At 38.9% G+C, this 27,243-nt stretch overlaps 1 protein-coding gene across 2 annotated transcripts in view; it reads right to left on the bottom strand.

Moving 5' to 3' along the window:
• Window positions 1–27,243, bottom strand: part of KAZN (kazrin, periplakin interacting protein) — a 1,045,723-nt gene that overhangs the window by 766,854 nt on the left and 251,626 nt on the right. For both annotated transcript variants that reach the window (XM_020281641.2, XM_012763125.3), the window contains exon 2: window positions 8–165. In XM_020281641.2, coding sequence (XP_020137230.1) covers window positions 8–43 — 36 coding nt within the window. In that variant the 5' untranslated portion in view covers window positions 44–165. The remainder of the gene's footprint in view (window positions 1–7; window positions 166–27,243) is intronic.

Genomic DNA, 27,243 nt, shown 5'->3' with positions numbered 1-27,243 from the left:
TCTGTACCTGAGCATCCATTAAGAGGTGTCTCATCAATATCATGGAACTCTTCAGTGTCTCCTTCTTAGTGGGCAGGAAAGGGTCTTTGTCCTCCTCCAGGGCCCTCGACTTGGTGACAATAAAATGGGAAATCTGGTCATTAAGGGTGTGCAATGATTGCACCGCTGTGAAAAGAGAAAGAAGGAAAAGTGGAATTGTGCCTTGTAACTTTCAAAGAGAAATTGACTAGCAATTTTAAAGGGAAACATGAGGGTGTACAAACAAGGTATACACCAGGCAGGTATCAAGAACCTGACACACCCATGAATCCCTTCTGCAAATGTTTTTAACAATGAATGAATATTTACTGAACACCATTCAAATGCCAAGCCTGTATGAAGTGCTTGCAGACACACTCGTGAGCAAAATCAGACATGGTACCTACTCTCATGGAGCACCCAGTCCTGTTGGGGAAACTAAGACAAAAGAACAAGTTAGCAAATAGATAGATGAAGATGAATTTGTGGTGAGTGTTTATAAACTACAGAGATTACCAGGGCATAAGGGGACAGCCCTAGACTAGATTTACATTTATGGTAATATAGTTGGCTATTTTACCTCTAAGCAGATGGCCTCTGTCATTAACATTTACAAAAGGACAGTGGCCATGTTTTCTAATCAGTGCCACATGTGGGCTGGGAGGATTATTATTTCTCTATAATTTCCATAGCACTTACCATCTGACATGTTATAGATTTGAAGAGTTTGCTTATTTATTATTCTGGTTGCCTCTTTCTCTGTTTTCTCTATAATACACTTTATCAGAGCAGAGGTGGGTTTTTTTTTTTTTATCTCTTCGTTTACTATTGTATCCCCAACACCTAGAACAGTATCTAGCAGATAGAAGGTGCTCAATAAATATTGTTGAATTAGTTCCTTATATTTTCTTGAATTAACATTCATTTCATTATGGAATTTCTATCATTTTCAGGTAAATCTATCCTTCCAATCCCAAAATAAGTAAATCTCAAGCATTCTTGGTAAAGCCACTGCATTAATCACAATTATGAGAAGAAAAGTAATTATCAAAAAACTGGCATAAAGCAGAGTGGCTTTGGGGACTTCTATGTCTGGCCATGAGGAAGGGAAGGGGTCCAGAATACCCTTTTGCTGTAAATAATTAGAAATCTGGACGATGTTTTAGAAACAACTACTTTTAGACATGGAACAATTTAGACATTGAACAGCAAGGGACCGTAATCCTTGAGAATGGGGGAAAAGGCAAGTTGAGTCATGTCATTTCCATGCATTCTGCAAGGAGAGAATTTCCAAACTCCAGCACAGGGAAGAGGAATTCAAAGAGAGCCCAGCAAGAATGTTGAATTGAGGAGCTGGTAATCAGGAAGGCTAAGTTAGCTGCAATTTGCAGGACAGAGTACTAAAGAGCAGGGAGCTATACAGAGATCTCCAGAAATCTGCAAAGGCATCTCCCTTGAGTTGTTGGCTGAATATCAATCCTGGTATGGGTAGGATAAATACATGACCAGGCCAGAAAACAACTTCCAGGAGAGAACGGTTACTGGGGAGCTGTAAGCCAAATAATTCCAAGAGATCACATGGGGCCACAATGGTTGGCATGCTCTCCAGTCAGCATGGAGGGACTTGGTTGGACCACAGGACACATTCATTAGAGACTCCAGAAGGGCCAGGCTTTAGAAGTGAAGCTAAAAATGATCCTTAGAATAAAGGGTACTCTAGACCCATCCATAAAAAGCTTGAAAGTAAACCTTGAAAGAATTGAACTGATCTGTAAGTGACTAAAATAACTGCCAGAAAAACATTGACCATTTTTATAGAAATATAAGAAAATCTAGTACTCAAAATGTAAAATTCATAATGCTTATAATTCTATAAAAAATTTCCAGACATACAAAGAAGCAAGAAAATGTGACTAATAGCCTGGAGAAAAATCAGTATCTAGAAACAAAACCAGAAATAACAGAAGTGTAGTATTAGCCAACATGGCTATTAAGACAGCTATTAAAAATATGTTTTGCTTATTCAAGGTTGTAAAATAAAACATGAATATAATGAGGAGAAAATAGAATATTTAAATCAGAACCAAATGGAACTTCTAGGGATAAAAAAATAAAGTATCTGAAATGAAATTTTCATTGGATGAGATTAATAAACTAGACACTAGACAACACAGACAAAAAGATTAGGGAACATGAAATCATAGCAATAAAACTATCCAAAATGAATTAACAGAGCCTTGGCAACAATGTAAGGCTATAAAGCTAACATACATGTGGTTGGAGTTTGGGGGGAATCACAAGGAAACAAACAATATTTGAAGGAATAAAATGGACAATTTTTTTCCAAATTTGATAAAACTATAAACCCACAAATCCAAGAATCTTAATAAACTCTAAACATAATGAACACAAAGAAAACTACACCAAGGCATATTATAATCAAGTTACTAAACAAACAAACACACATATACACAGTTAGAAAGAGAAAACTCTTAAACTCAGCCAGAGAAAAAAGACACGTTACATGTAAAGGAAACAAAGAATGATATCAGACTTATCATCAGAATCTACACAACCTGGAAGATAAAGAAATGATATTTTGAAAGTACTACAAAGCTGAAAGAATGCATCACCAGCAGACTTCCACTAAAAGAAATGTTAAAGGAATTTCTTTAGGCAGAAGGAAAATGACATTACGTGGACACTTCTTTTCACAAAAATGAAAAAAGAATGCTTGCACAGGGAAATATGTGAGCACAATAAACATATTTTCTTTCTCATCTTTTAATTCATTTAAAAGATAATTGATGCTTTAAAGCAAAAAATAATGTACCTGTGGGCTGACAACATACATAGTTGTAAAATATATGACAATAGCAGCACAAAGAATAAGGAAGAGCACATGGAAGTATACTGTCCTCAGAGTCAAATATTATATTAATACCTAAAATGGTATAATACCATTTGAAGGCTGTGTTAAGTTAAAGAGGTATACTGCAAATCCTTGAAGCAGCACTAAAAATAAACAATAAATAATAAATAAATAAATAGAAGATGATTTTGAATCATGGAGAATCAAACCAGAGAGGAGGGAGAATAGAGAATATGACATCAGAGCAATGTCTGCCTGCAGAGGAAGGCTCTACAATCCTTCCCTGAGTTGGGGGAGGAGCTTGGCTAAAACAGAGAAAGGTGAACTGTAAGTATGGGGCCTGATTCCTGCCTACCCTGAATTCCTGTTCTCCAGTGGAGATAGTTAGAAACAGCCAAATAGATTCCGGGATCTGAAAGCAGAAGTGCCTTAATGTTTCATATCGTGCCCTGCCCCATTGGAGCAGCCAATCTGAGGGCAGAAATGGTGGCCACTTGACATCTATGTCTTCCCCTTTATGAGCGTGAACCCTACGCCTCTGGGCAGTCAAAGCGTTGCCCAGTGAAGCTTGCATGTGCTGCTGCCACCTGGTGGCCAGCCCCCACATCCCGCGAACCCCTGCACCATTCATCTGTCTATTCCAATTGTATCCCGAGTTACATCTTGTCCAAGGCTGCAGACACAGTGGAAACTTAATGAATGCAAGGTGAATAAGTAATGACATCAGGGAGGAATGCCCCTCTCCACTTGTTTCTATACATGGCCCTAATCTTCAAGGCAGGTCATCCTGTGTCAGGCTTGTGAAATGGGTATTACATGTTTTTGTCTGGTTAGCATCTATTGCCCTTTTCTTCTAATAAAAGCAGCTCTCTTTCCCTTTTGTGGAAACACGCATCCCCATGTATGGTTGCTTTGGGGCTGATTCCACTCCCACGTCACAGAGGCACAAGGGCACAAGTTCCAGGCCCGCCAATCCAAGCATTGTGTTCCTCCAGCAACAGTGGTTGGTTCAGTAGAGGGCACATGACCCAAATGCAGGCCAACAGGTTTGATCTCAGAACTATTTGATAGAACTATTGAAACAAAGATAAATAGGCTCTCTTTTTTCAATTGGAATTAATAAACTGTCAGAAACATGGAGCCGTTGGTGGCCTTTGTAGTCATCATTCAAGGAGCCCCTGCCTGAGAATACAACCAACAAAGTAAAGAGGCAAGTAGAGCCGAGAGACAGGGAAAGAGGTTCTTGACCACAACGTTGCTGCATGGCATTCAGCTTTGCACTTTTTAGTTCAGTGGGTCAGCAAATTCCCTTCTTCTCTTTAGTCTCTCTAGGTTAGGTTTCTGTCACTGCCAACCAGGAAGTTCTAATGACTACGAAGAGGCCTGTGCTTTTCCTTTCTTGCCATAGTTATTTGTGTGATTATTTCTTGAATGTCTGCCTCCCTCTATGGTAGATTAAAGATAATCTCAAGTTTTATGCTAGCCCTTCTATTGAGAAATAGGATCTAAATCCTTCCTGAGTCTGGCTGGCCTCAGTGACATGGCAGTCGTAGGTGGCAGCAGTGGTACTCTGGGATTTCTGAGGCTAGGTATAACAGGCCTGGCTGCATATGGCCGTAACTCTTGGACCACTCCCTCGGGGAGAGGCTGCCATAAAAGTCGGAGTAACCTCAGACTACCATGCTTTGAGGGGAGCCCACGCTCACAGACCACATGAAGGCAGAGAGATGCCCAGGCATCCTCAACTGTCTCACCATCTAACCCAGGTGCCAGATATGTGAGGTGAAAAAGCCACCTGGAACATTCCAATCCCAGAAGACACCATGCAAAGAAGAGGCAAGGGATCCAGACATCTGCCCTAACCAAGGCCCTAGACATGGCACTGTCCATCTCAACCACTGATGTCATCCCAGGTGAGACCCATGGCACTTTGGAGCAGAGCTGAGCTACCCCTTTGTGCCATACCCAAATTCCTGGCCCACAAAACTGAGAGCATCATAAGGTATTGATTTGCATGTCTCAGTTTTGGGGTGGTTTGTCACATAACAACAGATAACTGTGAAATATAACTAACTGTGACAACTTCAGGGAAGACACTTTGGACTGTAAGTCCCACGAGGCCACTAATAGTATTTTTTTCAGTTCATCACTATATCTCCAGATTTAAGCACAGCACCTGGCACAGAATAGTGCTTGGACAAATAAATGTTTGCCCCAAAAATGGAAAAAAAGAACAAATAAATGAAGGAAAAAACCAACGCCACTTCACTTTGTCTCTTCCCCTTGCCCTGTCACCTTAGAATCAGGTGGTATGTCATTCTTCTCCATTTGGCCTATAAAAATCTCAACTAAATAATGTTGTTTTAAAATGTATGATGGATTAGGAAATGAAGAGTCATATATATGCTTTCTTACCTACCTGAGTTTAGGAAATTGAGTCATAAAAACCAGTTTATTTGGTTGGTTGTTGTGAATGTGAAATGATGTTCAATTTATTTCATGTTATTTTGGTCTACAAATTTAAAGTTAACATGTATCTCTATAGCAGGCTTATTTATATGAAGTGCTCATTTGAATTTCACTGTACATTAATGACTATTTATTTAGGTTTCAGATAAGAATGGCACGTTCATGGGCTGGCAGAAGAAAAAAATGACAAGTTTCAACATTTTGTGTCATTAGCAAAAATAGAAGGTACCCATTTGATTTCTTAATGTTTTCAGAAGCGAAATGTCAGCTTACCATACTGTGTCTCTGTTTTATGAATCAGATGAAGTTGACAACATGAAATAATAATAATGTGACCCTAAACTCTCATTTTATGCAGACAAGTCCAGATGTCACTGAGATGGGCTATTGTACATTTTATAGAAAAATTTACCAGATGAATCATATCATGGGGCACAGCCTCGTCACAAGAAGCTCCATGGATTTTATGATCTTGTCGTTTATATGGTCCATAGATATGAACTAATGACCAAATTTATCTCCACATGTTAAACAACCTTTGCTTTCGTGTATCTCAAATTCTATGATGTATTTTGCATTAAAATGCTCTCAAGTTTCCAGTTCTTGCTTTAATATGGTCTCATTAAATAAATGAAGCCTAAATAATTCAGATATTTTTTCCCCCATTGTTATAATAAAACTCATCTCACAAGTCAAAAGTTGATGCTGGAGGCAAGGAGGTGGAGAAATTGGAATCCTTATACTTTGCTGGTGGGAATGTAAAATGGTGCAGCTACTGTGGAAGACAATTTGGCAGCTCCTCAATAAGTTAAAGATACAATTTCCATATGAACCAGCAATTTGGTTTTAGGCATATAGGAATTGAAAATGGATATTCAGGCACATACTTGTACATGAATATTCACAGCAGCACTCTTCGTAATAGCTGAAGGTGGAAACAACCACAGTGCCCATCAACGGATAAATGGATAAATAAATGTGGTATATCCGTACAATGGAATATTATTCAGCTGTAGAAAAGGAATGAAGTACCAGCACACACTAGAACGTGGACAAACCTTGAAAACATTATGCTAAATGAAAGAAGCCTGACACAAAAGGCCACATATTGTGATTCCATTTTTTTAAAATTTCCAGAATAGGCAAATCTATAGAAATGGAGAGCAGATGAGTAGTTGCCAGAGACTGAGGAGGAGGAGGAGGAATGAGGAGAAAGTGCTCAGTGAGGGCAGGGTTTCCTCTTTGGGTGACAAAATGTTCTGGAACTAGGTAATGGTGATGGTTGTACAACATTGTGAATGTACTAAATGCTGAGAATTGTATACTTTGAAACAATTAAATGGTATATTCTATGCTCTGTACAATTTACCACAATTTTTTTAAAAAAGTTGGGGAGACCATCTTACCCTTGCACAGCCGAATAAATAAATAAGTGGGTACTGGAACAGCCTCCCAGAATCAGACAACCAGAGGTGCCTGACATGTAAGGATGTTCACCCTATACCTGGGATCTGCCTTATGGTGAGATGAGGGAAGTGCAGGATCCAGTTTTTTTACCTTGGCCCCAGTGAAAAAGTCATAACTTACAAATAGGTCAGGTGTAAAAGCAGGCAACAAAACAAACCCTTAGAACCACAGATACCACACAATCAACTTACCACCCTCTCTAAATAGATAGATTTGCAAGAGCCCCAGAGTTACCTTGTGAACATGGCTACCATGTGTGGCTGTAAGTTTTAGCAAGGTGGTGACAGAACAAGACTGTGATTGGGCCTGTGAAGTTTGAGAGCTGAAGAACAGCAAAGCCAGGGCTACAGTGAGTCCGAAAAGGGTGTATGGTTCAGTGTCATGCCTCAGGGGATAAATGTGGCCCCAGTTTTAGAAAGCCAAGCCCATGGTCAGAAAGAAGCTTGGGGAGGTCCAGCCTGCCACCACCTGTGAAAGAGGACACATTTTCACCAGGTGTGGTTAAGGGCACAGGCCTTAGAGTTAGATTCAGACCCTGCCTCCATCCCTTATTAGCTGTGTTATCTTGGGAAGGGACCTCACCTCTTTAGGTATCACTTTTCTTTCCATCACATGATGATAAGCCATATCTACTTGATAGTAATGAGTATTAAACTACTTGGTGCAAATAAAGTACTCTGAACAATGCATGGGCCAGAGTTCCTTGGTGATGACACTCGACTATCATTATCCTGGTTGTTATGTATGACCATTGCCTTATTCCCATGAGCCCCCAGCCTAGTTCTAAAGGCTCCCTGGGCATTAGCCCTGCCTATTCTCACTGCCCTATGTTTACCCAGCCCACCTCAACACCATCTTCACACCAATCCTAGACGATCGTGCACCTCCAAACCTGTCCAGCAGTGGGAAACAGGGGCTGAGACATCACAGGAGGTTAAGTGGCTGGATGTGGTGCATGGAAATGTTAGAATGGACATGCACAGTCCAGTGTACAGTCTGGACATGGGAAAGGCAGCTGGAGGCAACAAAAGAAGACAACAGAGAAAACAGTGAGATGGCAAGGACCTGGAGAGCAACACAGGGCCACCACCCTTCCTGTTCTTGGTTTCCATCTACCCTGAGACCAAGCTGCCTCCTTCCCCGAGCCCTCGTGGTGACCTGCCACCTCATCCTTAGGCCAGCTGGTGTCGCTTGCTGATAAATGTGCCAAGAGAACCCTGCTTAACACAAGTCCCGCAGCTGAAGTTCTTTCTACTACTTGTGACATTTTCCTTTTATTTCTCAAGGTTTCCTTACTGCACATGAACTCTGCTGTGCTTTCCATGTCTTGCTCAGAGGGACATGATGGTAACAGCAACAACAGAACTACTAATGTCAGCTGCTGTTTATTAAGCACTTACTGAATGTCAAGCACTGTACAGAGCTCCTTGCATGCATCACTGCATTTCCTTTCCGCACAAGCCATGTGCAGGTATCACTGGCTCCATCCTTCTGTTTGAGAAAACTAAGGCCCCAGTCACACAACCTCGTACCTGGGAGGGGCTCCATGGCACTCTGGCTCTCCTTGCTGGAATGAACAGTTTCTGCTAGCTGGGTGGAAGGAGATACAACACTCTATTGCTATGCTAAATCTATAATCTAAGGCAGTTAGATATCAACAGCTTGGTATTAAAGCAACACATTCCTATGGCCTGTAATAGGCATCGTCATCTCCATCTGCCACCAGCATGAAGGAGCTGCCTGTCAATCCCGCCACCTCCTTCAAAGTCAGCAAAAAAGGCTACCTCCACCGGAACACAGCCCTGCACACTCTCATTCAACCACATAGCAGGCAGGTGTCAATTTCCACAGAGATAATAAGTGGCTTTCACTTTCAGTGTCTCCCTCTGTGGGTCCCAGAACTCCATATGCCATTAAAGAACTCTCTGTCGCTCTGTGTTCGTACCCTGACAGGGTCTAACACGCATCGTTCCACATTCCAAACTGCTTCCCTCTATGCAGACTCTCATCATTACCAAGGCCAACTCTGCTTCAACCTAATAGAAGCTGCAAGGGAATAAATTACAATAAAGTCACCTTGTGAGAAATGGATTATGACAAAATCATGTAGCCAGAAACTGGTTTGGGCATAATGCACATATTTTCATTTGAATGGCGTTGTCCAGGTAAAGACTGCAAAAAGGAAATGGGCTTTGGCTCGAGGAAGAGGAACTGGAGCCAAGGATGCGTCAACCTTATGGTGACAGAGGATTGAATATTGAAATTATGGTCCTGATGGAACACGCTTGCCATTGGCAGAAGCTTAACTTTACTCCTGGAACCAATTAATTTCCAGAAAAGAAGCTGAGAGGCTGTTGCGTTTGGTGGTTCAGTGCAATTCAGATCTGATAGGTGCCCCAAGGCTGAGTTCTTTGACTCTCAGTTTTGGCTGGCCCATTCGTCTCCTGCCCCAGTTCCAGCCTATATATCTCCACCCCAAGATTTTTCACTTCCTTGCTCCCTTACCCTTCCTCACTTCTCTAATTCCCTTTTCCAGATGTTCTCAGCTTCCACCCTTGTATTTATTGCACAGACATAGACTTGCTTTTCAAATTAGACCACTGGCACCCCATAATGGGATAGAAATGCCTGTGTCCACCTCCAGCAACATTTCAGGGGCCAGAGGTATGCAGCAGAGGCCATTCTCTCTATGATAAAACAAACACAATGAAATGTGGAATTGAATGCAAAATGCACATAAAATTTTAAGGTAAAGCACACAATTTCAGAGGAGGTTCCTGCTCTGTTCCCTGATCTTGACCATGGGTGTCTTGGTTTGCTTTCCTCTCTGTTAGCTATCTTTTGATGGCAAAGCTTGAGATTCCTAGACATTTTCACCTTAAACCCTGAACATCTGGCCATTCCATGCAGCTTAGAGCAGACCAGGGCTCCTCCATTCTGTACTCAGAATGAGGGGATATTTGCAACTTAGTCTTCCCTTTCTTACTGTGTCCATAAAAGCTAAAACCTCCCTCCTACCTGGAGAAGAATGAGCAGTCTGAGTTAATTAAAGTAAAATCTAAATTAAAGAAATTTAAAAAGCGAATATGTTTCTAAGTATGTAAAACTAGAAATAAATCAAACCAAAGTGAATAAAGCCAGAGGGCCCACTTGTAATAATAAATAGTATGTGCAATTAGTGTGTCAATTACACCTAAATAAGTATAACTAAAATGCTTGAGAATGCTTAAAAATTGAAGTCTGTTGCAATATAAATATAGTACAAATTTGTTACCAAACACTTCATAATAATAATCTTATTTATCATAGTAATGCTATTGTGCAAATTCATAACAAAAGCAACAATAACAGCTCTTGTTTATTGACCACTTGCTATATTCTGGGATCCACACTTACTTTGTATAATGTAACAATCCTTTCAAAAGCCCCATGAGGGTGATCTGATTACTTGCATTTCACAGATGAGGAACTTGAGGACAGAGAAGTGACTGGCCCAAGGTCACACAGGCAGTCAGTGGCAGAACTGGCATTCAAATCCAGTTTTGTCCAACTCCAAGGCCCTTGATCCCCACATGAAAGCACCATCCACTGAACTATAATCTCTTTTGTTTACTTAGGGACGCTAAGTAACCTCTTTCTGGCCTTACCCATGTTCTATACTGATGCCAGCTCTTTGTACGATTATGATAATATCTGCTAGAAGGTACTCAGTATCCTAAAACAAGACAATGGTTAACATCCATAAAGCCTTTATGTGACATTCACATGACTCTACTTTTTGTAGCACCAACTGTTTACCTGATCTACATGCACAGCCTCTGTCAACAGAGTTTGCCCCTAAGAAGTGAAGCTATTGAATGCTGCGGTCAGAGCCAAAGATTCCAAATGGCTGCCAAAAGAGCAGTGCTTGCCCAGAGCCAAGAAGGAGGACAAGAAGAACTGCTCCGAGTCTGAGGGTACCAGTGACAACAGACTGTTATTTTCTTTTCAGAAAGAATCTAAAGAGAAACCACCCTGAATGGCTCCCTTTGCTTTGGGAGGCAGCAAAACTTCAACACCTGATGTCAATGGGCTGTTGACATTTTATTATGCAAGGCCAGATGCAGCTTTGTAGAGCTCAAGGACACAATCTGCATGCAAATGAGATTTAGAAACTCTCAGAGACCTGGGTGAGCCACGGACAGGAGGCTCACTGCCAACAGTCCATGCAAAGGTGAAGAGCCAGACCTGGAGAAGGGAACTGCATGTTAAATAGAGCCTGTGATTCCTGATTTTAACATAGAGACATGGGGCAGGGGTGGCTGGGGTGGAAGCAGAATGAACTGGAAAACTGGCTCTCTAGTGGGAAGGACCACCTTGCTGCCCCTCATATGACCTAAATAGAGCATGGCAAGTCGCTGGGGTCCACTGAGAAAACACAAGCCTCGCAATGTTCCAAAGTGGGCGGGGGGGGGGGGAAGGGGGGGAGGGTGTTTAAGCCATAGTGCACATTCCAGGACTATCAGAAATATATAAAATTTGTTCTGTGACAAATTAAAAATTGCACAGATGTTAAGACAGCAAATTTAAAAAAGGAAAAATGATGATCCTTTTGCCATAACTTAACATATAATAATGCTTCAATCAAACTGTCTCATAGAAAGAATAATACCACAGAAAATGGAACCACAGCTTTCTACTTTATACCTAGGTGATTCCTCAAAGAACAATTCAGTCCAACAACAGGGCTTCTAAGAAGGTTAAGGTTGTCCCTCAGTAGTTTCAGCAAAAATCTAAAGGCAAAAACGGCTTATCTCAAAGAGATTTAGGGGGTGGTTTTGTCTAATGAAGTCAACTCCACTAAAATTCACAGGAGACTCACATTTTTTTTAAAGAGAACTGCTTTGGCAGATACACTATCAACTTGAATCAAAAGGGACTGAAGGAAAAGGGGTCTATAGATCTCCCAGAGTTCTACCAGCAAAAAGCAGACTAAGAAAACTGTGCATCTATAAGCATGAGCTATCTCTTATACAAAAGGACAGTGACCTAAATGGTATAACCAAGAGCTAAAAGAGTGGATCCAAAGCCATGAGGAATTATTCTTGCTCCTTGAGTCCTAATTAAGGAGTGTTGACCTGTGCCTGCGGTGTTTTAGAATTTGTATGGTCCAGTAATTTTTGTGTGCTTTGCACTTTCCCCTTTATGAACAAACAAGTCTACAGCAGTTACTCATGCCTGTCCCACTGCTATATGGGTAGGAGAGAGGCTATGTGCCTCTTTAGGTCATGGGTTTTTAGATTGAGAGGAATAGTTCTCAAAAAATGATACCTAAGGAATCACACACCTGGACCTGATTTACTGACAAGATTCCAGACTTTGAGCTGATGTAGGAGTCTTGGGAAGGTGGGAGAATATTTTATATTTAAAGCACCAAAGGCAGAATATGGACAACAATAGCCAGACTCCAAAATAGAACCCAATGATTCACACAGCCTTGTATTCACACCCTTATCTAGTACTCTCCCACATTAAATAGAACCCAATGATTCACACAGCCTTGTATTCACACCCTTATCTAGTACTCTCCCACACTAAATAGGGCTGACCTGTGTGATCAATAAGATATCGTGGAAATATCAGAGTTTGACATCTAAGACTAGGTCATAAAAGACACTGTGGCTCCCATCTTGTTCTCTCTCTGATCCCTCACTCTGTAGGAAGTCAGCTCCCATTCCATGAGGATCCAAGCTGCTCTATGGAAAGGTGCACCTGGTGTGGATTGGAGCCTCTTACTAAAAGCTGGCACGAACTCACCAGCCATGTGAGTATGCATTCTTGGAAGCAGCCCCTTCAGTTGCAATCAAGCTTCCTGGTGATTCCAGTCAATCTAGACAACACAGTGTCTTCACAAGAGACATTGAGCCAGAACCGCCTAGGTAAGACACTCCAGAATTCCTGCCCCATAGTCTTTGTGAGATAAAGATCGTTATATTATTTTAAGCCACTCTGTTTGAATGCAATGTTTTATGCAGCAATAGCTGACCAATATGGCAAAGATTTAAATTCTGTTGTAGTTTACAGTGTTGATTTTGCTCTAATAACCTGAGGAAACCCCATCTTCTATGCAACTGCATTTTTAAAGACTTATGTTTTAGAAGCATTTAATTCTGTCTGTGCTTTCTTGGTCTTCTTCCAGAGTAAAGAAGTACAGTTCCACCAGTCAGGTAAATGGTTTCAGCTCTTGTGTGCTAGAAGAACAAGTCATAACACAACCCTTAAGATTCTACTGAGCCACGACGATAAGTCTTCTTATCCACAAGGAATTATTTCCACTAATGGAACTGGGGAAAGATGTTGCCTTTTATTTGTCATCAGATGTAATCTTCTAAAACAAATTCATATGGAAAAAAACACAGCTTCAAATACCGATAGCAATTTTTTAAAGAAATAACTATAGCATGCATTATTTTATTTTATTTTTTATTTCAAAATATTAAGGGAGTACAAAAGTTTTTGTTACATGGATTCACTCTATAATGCTGAAGTCAGGGCTTTCAGTGTCCCCACAGCCAGGACAGTGCCCATTGTACCCAGTGGGTAAGATTTTAATCCCTCACTCCCTTCCACCCTCCCCCCCTTCTTGGTTTACAATGTTCTTTATGCTTTTTTTGTTTTTTTACTCATGTACACCCATCATTTAGCTCTCACTTATTGGTGAGAACATATGGTTTTTGGTTTTCTATTCCTGAGATACTTCATTTAGGATAATGGTCTCTACTTCCATCCAAGTTGCTATGAATGACATTATTTCATTCCTTTTTACAACTGAGTAGTACTCCGTGGTATATATGTATATACCACATTTTCTTTATTCACTCATATATTGATGGGTACTTAGGTTGATTCTATATCTTTGCAATTGTGAATTATGCTACAATAAATATTCAAGTGTAGGCATCTTTTTGATTAAATATCTTCATACTAGATACCCAGTAGTGGGATTGCCAGATTGAGTGGTAGGTCTACTTTTAGCTCTCTGAAGAATCTCCATACTATTTTCCATATAGGTTGTACTAATTTACAGTCCCACCAACAGTGTATAAGCGTACCTTTTTCTCTGCATCCATGTCAGCATCTGTTGTTTTTTGACTTTTTAATAATGGCCATTCTGACAGAAGTAAGACGGCATTTTACTGTGGTTTTAATTTACATTTCCCTAATGATTATGCTATTGAACATTTTTTTTTCTGTTGACCATTTATCTATCTTCTTTTGAAAAAGTTCTGTTCATATTTTTTGCCCACTTTTTAATAAGTTTGTTTTATTCCTGCTGTTTATTTTTTTAGTTCTTTATAGATTCTGGAAATTAGTCCTTTGTCAGAAGTATAGTTTGTAAATATTTTCTCCCATTCTGTAGGTTGCCTGCTTGCCTTTTTACTCTATTATTTCCTTCACTACCCACAAGCTTTTTAATTTAATTAAGTCTGGTTTACTTATTTTTGTTGTTGCTGCATTTGCCTTTGAGGTCTTAGTCATAAATCCTTTGCCTAGGCCTAAGTCTAGAAGGCTTTTTACTATATTTTCTTCTAGAATTTTTCTGGTTTTGTGCCTTATGTTGAAGTTTTTAATCCATCTTGAATGAATTTTTGTATATGGTGAGAGATAGGGTCTTGTTTCATTCTTCTGCACACGGCTATCTATTTTCCCAGCACCATATATTGAATAGGCATCTTTCTCTAGTGCATGTTTCTGTTTGTTCAGACAGAGTCTCAGTCTGTTGCCCAGGCTAGAGTGCTGTGGCATCAGCCTTGCTCACAGCAACCTCAAACACCTGGGCTCAAGCGATCCTTCTGCCTTAGCCTCCCCAGTAGCTGGAACTACAGGCATGCACCACCATACCTGGCTCATTTTCTCTCTCTCTCTCTCTCTCTCTCTCTCTCTCTCTCTATATATATATATATATATATATATAGATATATATATATAGATATAGATATAGATATAGATATAGATATATATAGATATATATAGATATATATATATAGATATATATATATATATATACACACACACACATATATATATATATTTTTTTTTTAGTTGGCCAATTAATTTCTTTCTATTTATAGTAGAGACAGGGTGTCGCTCTTGCTTAGGCTGGTTTTGAACTCCTGACTTTGAGCAATCCTCTTACCTCAGCCTCCCAGAGTGCTAGGACTACAGGCATGAGCCACCGCACCTGGCCCCTAGTGCATGTTTTTGTCTTCTTTGTTGAATATCAGTTGACTATAGCGATATGGTTTTATTTCTCAGTTCTATATTCTGTTCCACTGGTTTATTTTTCTACTTTTATACCAATACCATGCAGTTACTATAGCTGTAGAGTATAACTTGAAGTCAGGTAATGTGATGCCTCTGGATTTGTTCTTTTTGCTTAAGATTGCTTTGGGTATTCAGGCTCTTTTTTGGTGTCAAATTAAGCTTAGGATTATTTTTTCTAGATCTGTAGAGTAAGATGTTGGTATTTTGATGGAGATTGAATTGAATCTATAAATCACTTTGGGCAGAATGGATATATTAATGGTGTTGATTCTACCAATCCATGAACATGGAATATTTTTCCATTTGTTTGTGTCATCCACAATTACTTTCATCAGTGTTTTGTAGTTCTCCTTATAGAAATCTTTCACTTCCCTGGTTAAATAAGTCCTAAATATTTTATTTTCTTCATATCTATTGTAAATGATACTGAGTCCTTAATTTGACACTCAGCTTGACTGTTATTAGTATATAGAAATGCTACTGATTTGTGTACAGTGATGTTGTAACCTGAGACTGTTGAATTTATTTATCAATTCTAAGAGTCTTTTGGTGGATTCTTTAGGGTTTTCTAGATACAGGATCACATCAGCAAACAGGAATAGTTTGACCTTGTCTTTTCCAATTTGAATGCCCTTTATTTCTTTCTCTTGCCTGATTGCTCTGGCTAGGACTTTCAGTATTATGTTGAGTAGAGTGGTGACAATGAGTACCCTTGTCTTGTTCCAGTTCTTAGAGGGAATGCTTTCAACTTTTCCCCATTCAATATGATGTTGGCTATGGATTTTTCATATACAGCTTCTATAATTTTAAGGCATGTTACTTATATGTCTAGTTTGTTGAGGGATTTCATCAAGAAAGGGTGTTGGATTTTATCAAATGCTTTTTCTGCATCTATTGAGATGATCATATGGTCTTTGTTTTTGCTTCTGTTTATGTAGTGAATTATATTTATTGATTTGTGTATGTTGAACCATCCTTGTATCCCTGGGATGAAACTCATTTGATCATGCTGAATTATATTTTTGATGTGCTGCTGAATTTGGTTTGCTAGTATCTTGTTGAGGATTTTTGCATTGATGTTCATAAAGGATATCAGTCTGTAGTTTTCTTGTTATATCCTTTCCTGGCTTTAATATCAAGGTGATATAGGCTAGATAGGAAAGGATAGATAGAATGGTTTAGGAAGGATTCCCTCCTCCTCTATGTTATGGAATACTTTCTGTAGCATATATGCTAGTTCTTTGTAGGTCTGGTAGAATTTGGCTGTGAATCTGTCTGGTCTAGGGTTTTTTTGTTGTTGGGAGATTTTTTATTACTGCTTCAATCTCACTGCTAATTATTGGTCTGTTCAGAATTTCTACTTCTTTCTGATTCAGGCTTGAGAGAGTGTATGTTTCTAGGAAGTTAGCCATTTCCTCTAGGTTTTCCAGTTTTTGTGCATAGAAATTTTTGTAGTATTCATGAAATATATTTTGTATTTCTATGGTATCTGTTATAATGTCTCATTTTCTATTTCTGATGGATATTATTTGAATCCTTTCTCTATTTCTGGTTAATCTAGATAGTAGTCTATCAATTTTATCTTTTCAAAGAACCAACTTTTTGTTTCATTGATCCTTTATATTGGTTTTTATTGTTTTCATTTCATTTGGTCTGTTCTGAACTTTGTTATTTCTTTCTTCTGCTGGCTTTGGGTTTGCCTCCTTTTTCTAGTTCCTTCTGATGTGACATCAGGTTGATAATTTGTGATATTTCTGTCTTTTTGATGTAAGTATTTAAGGCTATAAAATTTCCCCTTAGCACTGCCTTCATTGTATCCCATAGATTTTGAAAGCTTGTGTCCCCTTTGTCATTCGGTTCAAACACTCTTTTGATTTCCATCTTAATTTCATCATTGACCCAAGGATCATTCAGCAGCATGTTGTTTAAGTTCCATGAATTTGTATAAATTTGAGAGTTTCTTTTGGAATTGATTTCTAGTTTTATTCCATTATGATCTGAGAAGATACATAGCATGATTTCAATTTTTCTAAATCTTCTGAGACTTGCTTTGTGGCCTAGGATATGATCATTCTTGGAAAATGTCCCATGTGCTGATGAAAAAATGTCTATTCTTTAGTTTTGGGGTAGAATGTTCTGTAAATGTCTATTAGATACATTTTTTCCTGAGTTCCATTTAAGTCTAATATTTCTTTATTGATTTTCTGCTTCAATCATCTCCCCAATTTTGTCAGGGGGGTGTTGAAGTCCCTGACAATTGTGATGCTACTGTTTATTTCTTTGCTTAGTTGCAGTAGAATTTGCTTTATGACTCTGGGAGCTCCTGTGTTAGGTGCATATATATTTAGGATTGTTATGTCTCCTTGCTGAATTGTCTCATTTATCATTATATAATGACATCTTTGTCTTTTTTTTTAACCATTAATTTAAAGTAGATTTTATCTGATATGAGAATGGCTACACCAGCTCACCTTTGGTTTCTATTTGCTTCGAAATATTTTCTTTCCATACCTTTGCTCTTGAGTCTGTGTATGTCTTTGTGAGTTAGAGGGTTTCTTGGAAACAACATGTACTTCGGTAAATGATTTTTCATCCATTCAGCCAGTCTACATCTTTTAATTGGAGCACTAAGACCATTCAGGCTCAGTGTTAGTACTGATATGTGTGGTACTGTTCTGGTCATCATGTTGAATGATACCTTGTTTTGTTTTCCCTCTTGTGCTATTGTTTTATAAGAGCTGTGAGCTTTAATTTTGAGGTATTTTTACACTAGTGAGTATCTATTGTGGTATTCCACATATAGTGCACTATTGAACATTTTCTGTAGGGCAGGTCTAGTAGTGACAAATTCCCTTATGGTTTTCTTGTCTGGAAAAGTATTTATTTCTCCATTATTTATGAAACATAGTTTTGCAGAGTACAAAATTCTTGGCTGGCAGTTGGTTTTTTGTTTTGTTTTTTTTAAGATTAAAAGTGGGACCTCAATCCCTTTTGGCTTACAAGGTCTCTGCTAAGAAGTCTCCTGTTAGCCTGATGGGTTTTCCTTTGTAGGTTAATTGTTGTTTTCATCTTACAGCTTATAGAATTTTCTCCTTCATTTTGACTTTGGTCATGCTGATGAGTATGTGTCTTAGAGATGTGCTATTTGCTATGAATCTTCCAAGTGTTCGATGACCATCTTGTATCTCAATATATGATTCTCTGGTGACACCAGGAAAGTTTTCCTCAATATTTCTCTCAGATAGGTTTTCCATGCTTTTTGATTTTTGCTTCTTTTCTTTCAGGGATACCTATAATTTGTATATTGGCTCACTTTACATAGAACCATATTTCTCTGAGAGGTTTTTTATTCTTCATCAATGTTTTCTCTACATTTTTGACTGGGTTAGTTTGAAAACCTAACTTACAGCTCTGAAATTCTTTCTTCTTCTTGTACAGCCTGTTATTGAAGCTTTCTGCTGTCTTTTGAAGTCCTCTAAGTGACTCTTTCATTTCTTTAAGTTCTGTTACATCCTATCTTATGTTGTCTATCTCTTCAGTGACTTTTTCGTGTTTTTTCCCTTTATGTTCTGATATTCTTTTTAGCTTCTTTGTGTTTTTTTTTTTCCAATTTTCTCTTCAATCCCATTCATCTTATTGGCCATCCATAATCTGAATTCCATATCTGATTTTTTGACAATTTCCTTTTGGTTGAGGTCCATTGCTCTAGGTCTATTGTGATCCTTCGGGGATGTTGCACTAGATTGTTTTTTGTGTGTTTCCAGAGTTCTTTTGCTGTTTTTTTTTTCTTGTCTGAAACCTCTTCTCTCAGTTCAGGGGCAGATAGGTTTGCTGTGTTCCTGGTCTCCGTTGCTAAAAACTCTCCTTCTGATCTTGGTGAGTGGGGCTCCCATCCCTGTCTCTCTCACTCTCAGTGTCTCCTATCACTTCTCTGATGATTTACAATGCTCTCTCTAAGAAGGTCCATCTGTAGGTGGGCATCTACTTGCAACTTTTGATCCTCTCCTTGAGAGCAGCATGTGCAAGCTGCTTCTAGTCCACTATCTTGCCAAAAACTGGCAGCAATTGAATAGTCACAACCAAGTATAATTTAAGTATACATCCTCCATGGAAACAGAAAGATAAAATAAATGGAGGCCCTTGAATCAACCCTCAAAATTCACTTACTTCTAGCTCAGCAAGAGCTGCAAGGCAAAAACTTTATGAAAGAGCTTAAAACACATAAGGAAAAACAGGAAATGAATGAACTTCTTTCTTCAGGATTTTACTTTATTTTCTTTTTTTTAATTACCACAACTGACTTTGTAACGTTTATACCACATCAGTAATTCCTGTATGCCTCCAAAATACAAACTACCACTGGAGAGCACTGCCACTACTTTATTGTGGCAGCTGGTTGGGTGGGAATAGGTTACAGGTGTGATAAGGTTGTGAGCCTCTCAGCCCTCAGGATGGCCACAGGCCTAGGCAGGTCGCCTCGGTCTTCCAATAACCTTCTCTATTGATCACAATCTGCTATAAAAATATACTCACTTTCTCTATGTGCTAAGAGTTGGGGAACACTAGTCCCAACATCACCATCAATTTGTTCACCAGACTGGACTTTCCATGATGAGAGGGATTGTGTTTTGTCTGCCTTTTTGATTGATTGTTTTATCAGCATCCAAAGTGCCTAGCACAAGAGCTGAAGACTCAATAACTAGTAGTCCAATTAACTATTTAACTTACTAATAACATCAACATGGGAGTCATAGTCAATTCCTGACAGGCAGATGTGAAAATATCAAACCGGTCATTTTCATTGCTTCCAAGCAATGAAACATACTATTATTTACTTTCAGAAACTGAGTTTTAACAGGAAAAACAGCTAAGAAATAGCCTTGCTAGGCCATTAAATTATATAGATTATGTCCTGAAAAACAAGTATGGTTTGAAACTACCAGTTAGTTTAGTGCCTCTTAAGAGTATGATGAAAACTATCAAAATTATGTTACATTGGCCACCCACATTCCTGTCTTTGTCATTTTTTTTAATCTACAATCAGGAAAGAGAATTAGTAAATGGAGGTGAAACCCTATGATATTATAGAGGAAGGCTGTATGTCATGGGGAAACATTCTAAAACTGTGTGGACAGTGTGACTTCAATATTTAGCCAAACTGAAAAGAGGCCACACTATGCACATAGTTTTGTAATGTAGGTGTTATATGTACACATATATAATTAAGAATATACACACATACTTGTGTATGAATCTGTGTATCAAAATGTTAGTCGGCTTTATCCCTACTTAATGTTATTATCTGTGACTTATTTTCTTCCTTTCTATATTTTTCCCCAAATTTCTCACATTGAAATATACATTAGTTATGCAATTAGACTGCAATTATTAATTGGTTGTATTAAAAATAAAAATGAGGTTGATATCAATAGTTATTAGAAAGGGTACAAGTACATCTGCATTTGATACTAACCCCTTGTTATTTTTAAGTGAGGTCAAAAGCCTGCTCTTGCATTTTGTGGTTTGAGGATCAACAATGGGAATGTGGCATTACCTCTTTCTAGACATGGGTCCCAACAATGGGTTCATGCTTGCCTGGTACTTGATACCATCTTTTACAGTGCTAGTTCTATTAACATACAAGTGGACATGCTTCTCAAATCTCACACAAGATGTAAGAATTGGTTGTCAGGTGGTAACTCAGAGGAAACCATAAAAGCAGAGCTTTCTTTGAAAATCCTAATGTTGGTGGCACAGTGAAGTTGGAAGTTCTAAGGGCATGTGGTTTCTTTGTTGTAGGCTGAGTGAAAGGGTATAGGTTTGGTTCACACAGAGACAATTCTTATTGTTTCTGGAAACCTTCTACTATAAAGGAGTATTAAATTGCCCCTGAGATACTAAGCTAAGGAGTGGAGATTTCAGGTTGTATAAAATTACCAGATATTTGGCACCAATTTTAAGCTAAACCACTCACTGCAGTTAATTCTGTGCAAATCTTTAACCAACCGTAAAGTGGAGCCGTGACATCACGGACATCATGCTAGAACAACAGTCAGCAAGGCTTGTTGTGTAACGTTTGGCAAGTCCTTAGTCTTTATGACCTTCTATTTCCCTAGCTGAAAATGGAGATAATAGTGCTTACAGAAACACAGTATCTGTGAGGTATCTGTAGGGTGAGATGATGTTTGTGAAAGTGCTTTGAGAAACTATAGAGTGCTGGGAAAATATCAAATACTATGTCGTTGCTGTTATGACTACTATTTCTGTTGGTATTGTCATTTTATGAATGTGCAGAGAAATTTTTAGAACTGGAGTTTTTAGGTTATAATATTAGGAGATCAGTTTTCCTCTGTTGAGTCTATAAGTTGCTCCAAATGCAAATCACACAAGAATATATATCTTATAAAACAATACAGCTTTATTCCATGTTATAATCTAGCCCTTAAATTAGGCTTTTAAAAAATCATAGTATTTGATTAAGAGGGTGGATTAATATTTATTTATCTCCTTGCCCTTATTAAAAAGATGATAGGGAAATAAAATAAGCATAAACCCCCAATTGTGAAAATAAGGCTGTCAGCAGCTTAGCGATTCCAGCAAGTTTCCATGAAATATAAATTGGATATAAATAAATATAAATGATGTGGTGGTGATTGACGAAGGATGTCCAAGGCAGGACAGCCATGAAGAGCCCTAGGCAACGGTGGCTCAGAAGAGATGGGAGGAACTGAGCAAATACAAGGACCCTTTGCACTGTAGAACTCTGGAAAGACTTGGGTCTGGGCAATACCATGTCCAACAGAAAGAAGGCGAGGTGCGCACCTCGAAAGGAGAGATGAATTGGAAGTTCGTGTGTGGAAGCACTGGCTTCCACCTTCAACCACAGCTTCAACCACACCTGACCAGACCAAAAAAAATTAAAGCCAAAACAAAATCCAATCAAACAAACAAGTAGAAGGTTCTCTGTCAAAGAAATGAAACAAACTCTCAGAAGGGAATAAGGGTACCTGGTGTGGATGTGGACACCCTAGAGTAAAAGTACAGAAACCCTGGCATTTGGGGGTACTCAGACATCATGGTCAGTCCCACCTGTTATTGATCACACAAAGCCTGCTGTACACATGTGCATAATCCCTGCCTGCTTTCTCATCAACTCATCCCTGAGCATAAACAGACCACCAAGGATTTCCTGACATTGAAGGAAAGTCTGAAATATGAAAGAAATATACACAAAACAAAATGAGAAATATGGCCCTAGGGAAAACAAAGAGTTTAGGAGCAGAAAATAACACATAAACAAAACAGACATTCCAGACTGCATTTCATCCACAAACCAAGAAAGGGGGACTGTGGTGATGGGGCCATGAGGGAATAAGGAAAAGCTCTTGAAAATTAAATCCATCGTTAGCAAAAGAAAATTTTAACATAGAGGCTAGATGTTAAATACAAGGGTATCTTCCATTAAGTAAAACAAGCAGTGAGGAAAAGATAAGGGTAAAATATAAGTAACAAAGAAAACATGCCAAACATCACAAAGAAAGAGAATAGTAATGACAGGGAAGCAGAGAAAGAAAACAGAATAATCTGAGCTCATACCTTAGACAAGAAAGTCATAAAGCCTTAAGTTTAAAGGAACCGCTACAAAAAACAGCAATGGTCATAGTCATAGCTAAACATTACTGAAGACATACTATGTGCCAGGCACCACTTTCAAAAGCTTTGCATGTAATGATATTTAATGCTACAAATAAATCTAAGAGGTAACTACTAGTATCAATTCCATTTTAGGACTGAGAAAAATGGAGATGCTGGTTAAAACCTTATCCAAGCTAGGGAACGAGACAACTGGATTTAAACTCAGGCATGCAGGACCCATCCGCAGCCTGCACGCTTAAACATTATACACTTGACCCTTGAACAAAACGAGGGTTGGGGTGACAACACCCTTCACAGTCAAAATTCCATGTCTAACTTTTGACTCCCAGAAACCTAACTACTAATAGCCTACTGTTGACCAGAAAGAAGCCTTACTGATAACGTAAACAGTCAATTAACACATATGTTGTATGTTATATGTGTTATATGTACAATATTACAATAAAGTAAGCTAGAGAAAATAAATGTTATTAAGAAAATCATACGGAAGAGAAAATAGATTTACTATTCATTAAGTAGAAGTGGATCATCATAAAGGTCTCCCTCCTCACCATCTTCATGATGAGTAGATTGAGGAGGAAGAAGAAAGGGAGGGGTCAGTCTTGCTGTCTCAGGGGTGGCAGAGGTAAAAGAAAATCCACACATAGGTATACATACACAGGCAGTTCAAACCCATGTTATTCAAGGGTCAACTGTACTATACTTCCCAAATCGTCCTAACTTAGACAAACTATTTTGAAATTTAAGAAGACTGGAGAAAAGCAAAATAATATCCTAAAATCTTCCAGAGGAAAAAAAATATGAAAGACTACCCCAAAAAAGAATGAAAATCAAACTACTAAGTCACTCACAGCATTCTACAATGTTGGAATATCTGAACTCATAATTTCCAAGTTTTGAGAAAAAAAAATAATTTTATACCTAGAATTCCATTCCCAGACACATTATCAATCAACTATGAGGATAAAACAAAGATATTTCTGTATTTACAAGGGTCTAGAAGGTTCACCTCAACACCCTCATTGTTTAAAAGTGATTTATGGATTCTTTTAGTAAATAAGAAGTAAAATTAGAAAGAAAAATTCATGGGATTCAGGAAACAGTAACTACACCTAGGAGAGTATTAAAGGGGAGTCATGACTATGTGGGGGACCCAGGGAGATCATGTAGTTCATATTGGAGCACAAGGAACAAGAGGAACGAGGTCCTCAGGACAAGGGCATCTAGAAACAAAGGGGCATCAAGAGATCTGAGACTTTGAGAAATAGAAAAAAATTTAGAATGAGATAAAGTCAGATAAAAAAAAAAAGAAAATGAAAACAAAGTAAAATTTTTGACACGATGTTAAAAAGCTACATACTAACCAGAGTTAATTATGTTAACAGAGAAAGGGTTTTTTTGTGGTAAAAGTAAAAAAAAATCAAGAGAATGTTGCAAAGGAAGAGGACATTGAAAGTGGGGTGGGGGGGACAGTTAAAAGTGGTGAATAGAAAGGAAGGAATACTAATAATCTTTTCAAACAAGCGATATGGTCTGGAATTGATTAAACAATGAAATTAAGGCATTACATGAAGGTAACTGCTGTGGTTTGGAAGTTATCCCCTCCAAACCTCAGGTTGAAATTTGATCCCCAATGTTGGGAGGTAGGGCCTCGTAGGAGGCGTTTGGGTCAAGGGGTTGGATCTCTCATGAACAAATTAATGCCCTCCCTCTGAGGTGACTGAGTTCTCATTTATTAGTTTCTGTGAGAGCTGGTTGTTAAAAAGAGCCTGGAACTTCACCCCCACCACCTGCACCTCCCTCACCACGTGATCTCTTCGCACATGCCACTGGCTCTTCTTCTGCCTTCTGCTGTGAGCTGAAGCAGTCTGAGGCCTTCACCAGATGCAGCTGTCCAGTCTTGAACTTTCCAGACACCAGAATCATGAGGCAAATAACCTCTTTTCTTTATAAACTCCTCAGTTTCAGATATTCTGTTATAGCAACACAAAATGAACTAAAACAGTAACCAAGGGAAGAATTAAAAGTGGCATAACAGTCATGTCCATATATCCAGAGTCTCAAAATAAGTTCTAACCCAGGTACCTTTTCGTAGAAAAGTTCTGGAAGATGTGGTCCACCAAAGTGAGGAGATAAACGAAGACAAGAGGAAGATAATGCTTCCAGGAAACAGGGGATCCAACACACAGTGAAAGGCCAAGGGAATGAATTTCTAGAATAATGACAATGGGAAGCCCAGGATGACGACACCCATCAAAGCTGACAAGGAGGAGGAAGAAGCTCTACATCCAAGAATAAGTACAAACAAGAGATTACCTGATGCACTCAAATGAATTTGGAGGAGATTTATAACTACAGATGAGAGTTTGGGGATGAACTGCTGATAGACAGATAGAAAACTATGGGAGGAAAAAGACAATTATAAAGTCCACAGGAAACAAAATTTGCGCAAGATGAGAAGTACAATCATGACTCAGTTGTTAATGAAATGTATATACCATAATAACAGAAACTCTGAATAGTCATTTTATGAAAAAATTCTGATAGAATCGCATTGGAGGAAGTAAGGGAGGGAGTGGGGAGAAGTATGTGGATATGGATGGGGTGGGCAATACAGAGCTCAATCCTCACCTTTCACAGTAGAAAATCAAAAGTTAATACTTAAAAGCAAAAACGAACAAAACCAGAGTAATAGAAACATGGAGCGTATACCTGAATAAATAACTCAGAGTTGAAAGCGCATTTCTAAGTAAGCAGTGGCATACAAGGAAGAAGTAGTAGGAGTCTGGTGTTTTTCATGTCAAGCCTCAGGGAATTATCTGACTTTCCAAAACTATATATCCTAAAATAAAACCAAAAGTTAGGTGAAAAATTTTAAAATTTGGGGGTGTTATGGCTTGAGTAACAATGCTGTTTTCTCCTAGATGTTGTGCAGTTAAGGAACCGTTGTTCCAAGCAATGTTCCCTGGCCCTGCATTGGTCCCTCCTGCCACCATGGGGGCCAACCCCTGAGCGTAGTCTTGGAACCCACACTGGGCTCTTTAGGTGATGTCCCTCCAACTGCTCCATCACCAAGATAATTAGTGCAAACTGTGGCTCATGCTAACCTCTATTAGACATGTTCTTCCTTTCAGGGACATAACGGTGTGGTGATAGTCTAGCCAGAAAGTCAATAAACACTCCAGGAAAAATTTGGCCAAATCTAACAGAGGATGTGAAAATGTGGCTAGAGTGGCTTCTTTAGAAATCTTAATTGTAGAGGCAACTCCTGTGGTTTAGTACCCTGAGAAAATGCATTTTGGGCCATCACTGGGCTGAGGGGCCATGGGGCAGAGGAGGGATTTTACCATCTTAAATGAGGAGGAGAGGCCCTCCAGCTCCAGTGCGTCCCTCTGCCTCACGTGACAGTGTCCATGAAGATGAAGTGAGACAAATATCATTTAGAGAGCTCTTGCGCTCTCTGAAGAGCTAACAGCAAATGCTGGAGGCTAAAGAGCTATCAAGCTGAAGTGCTTTCTTCACTCAGGAGTCTTGGCAGGGATATAGGAAAAGTACAAATCTGGCACCTTCTCTTCCTTCTGTGCATAGCAGTCATCCCACATACAGGTAAAAGTGTGGATGTTGTACATCTTGTGAAATGCATCGTGGCTCTTAGAAAGAAAATGCTCGCCCAGTTGTGTGCAATAACATCGACATATTTCCAAAAGCCATTGCTGAGAAGCACAGTCTCCATTTGTTTACATTTGCTGTTAGGAACGACCTGGTAGCCAGAGCTAAGACATTTTTAGCCAGAGTATTTTATTGGAATTTTAAATGCTTCTAACTCTGAATGCATGGGGAGATTTTGAAAGTGGAGGTTTTAAAGACTTCAAGCGAACACAGCTAGACCTCACAGTAGAAGGCAGCATTTTCCTGAATTATACTTTATGACAGGGACACATCGAGGTTTCAGGTTCACCCTGTAAAACCCACCTCCATTTGGTTTTAAGGCAAGCCAAAAAAAAAAAAAAAAGAAAGGATAGAGGGAGAAAGAGGGGAAGATAGAAAGAAATGGAGGAACAAAGAGTACATTCTTTCTTCTAGAAAATAAACTCACATGGATATCCCATCACAAATTTACTCTTTATAGCAACATAAGAACAAATAATGAGGAAAAAATCTCAATCATCACAAGCAGAGTCTCAACATTTTCACTTACAACCTCAAACTGAACAGCATCCAGCCGCTTTCTACAATTTCAGTGATAGCCGAGACACTGAAACATGCAGCAATCACAAACAAAAACACGCCATTATCCCTGCACAGGTGTAACCTCAAAACACAAAGAGTTTTCTGCAGGACTTTAAAAAATTGCTTTCAGTTGCATACGCTGCCAAAACTCACTGATTTTTCTGCCTATTTCCATTCAGGGTGCCTTAGGCTAAAATGATAGACAGTCCAGACAGGCATCCGATCCC

This window comes from Microcebus murinus, chromosome 2 (genome assembly GCF_040939455.1).
Source record: "Microcebus murinus isolate Inina chromosome 2, M.murinus_Inina_mat1.0, whole genome shotgun sequence".
Classification (NCBI taxonomy): domain Eukaryota; kingdom Metazoa; phylum Chordata; class Mammalia; order Primates; family Cheirogaleidae; genus Microcebus; species Microcebus murinus.
Note: the sequence above shows the minus strand (reverse complement) of the source record. Positions and strands in the feature narration are given on the sequence as shown.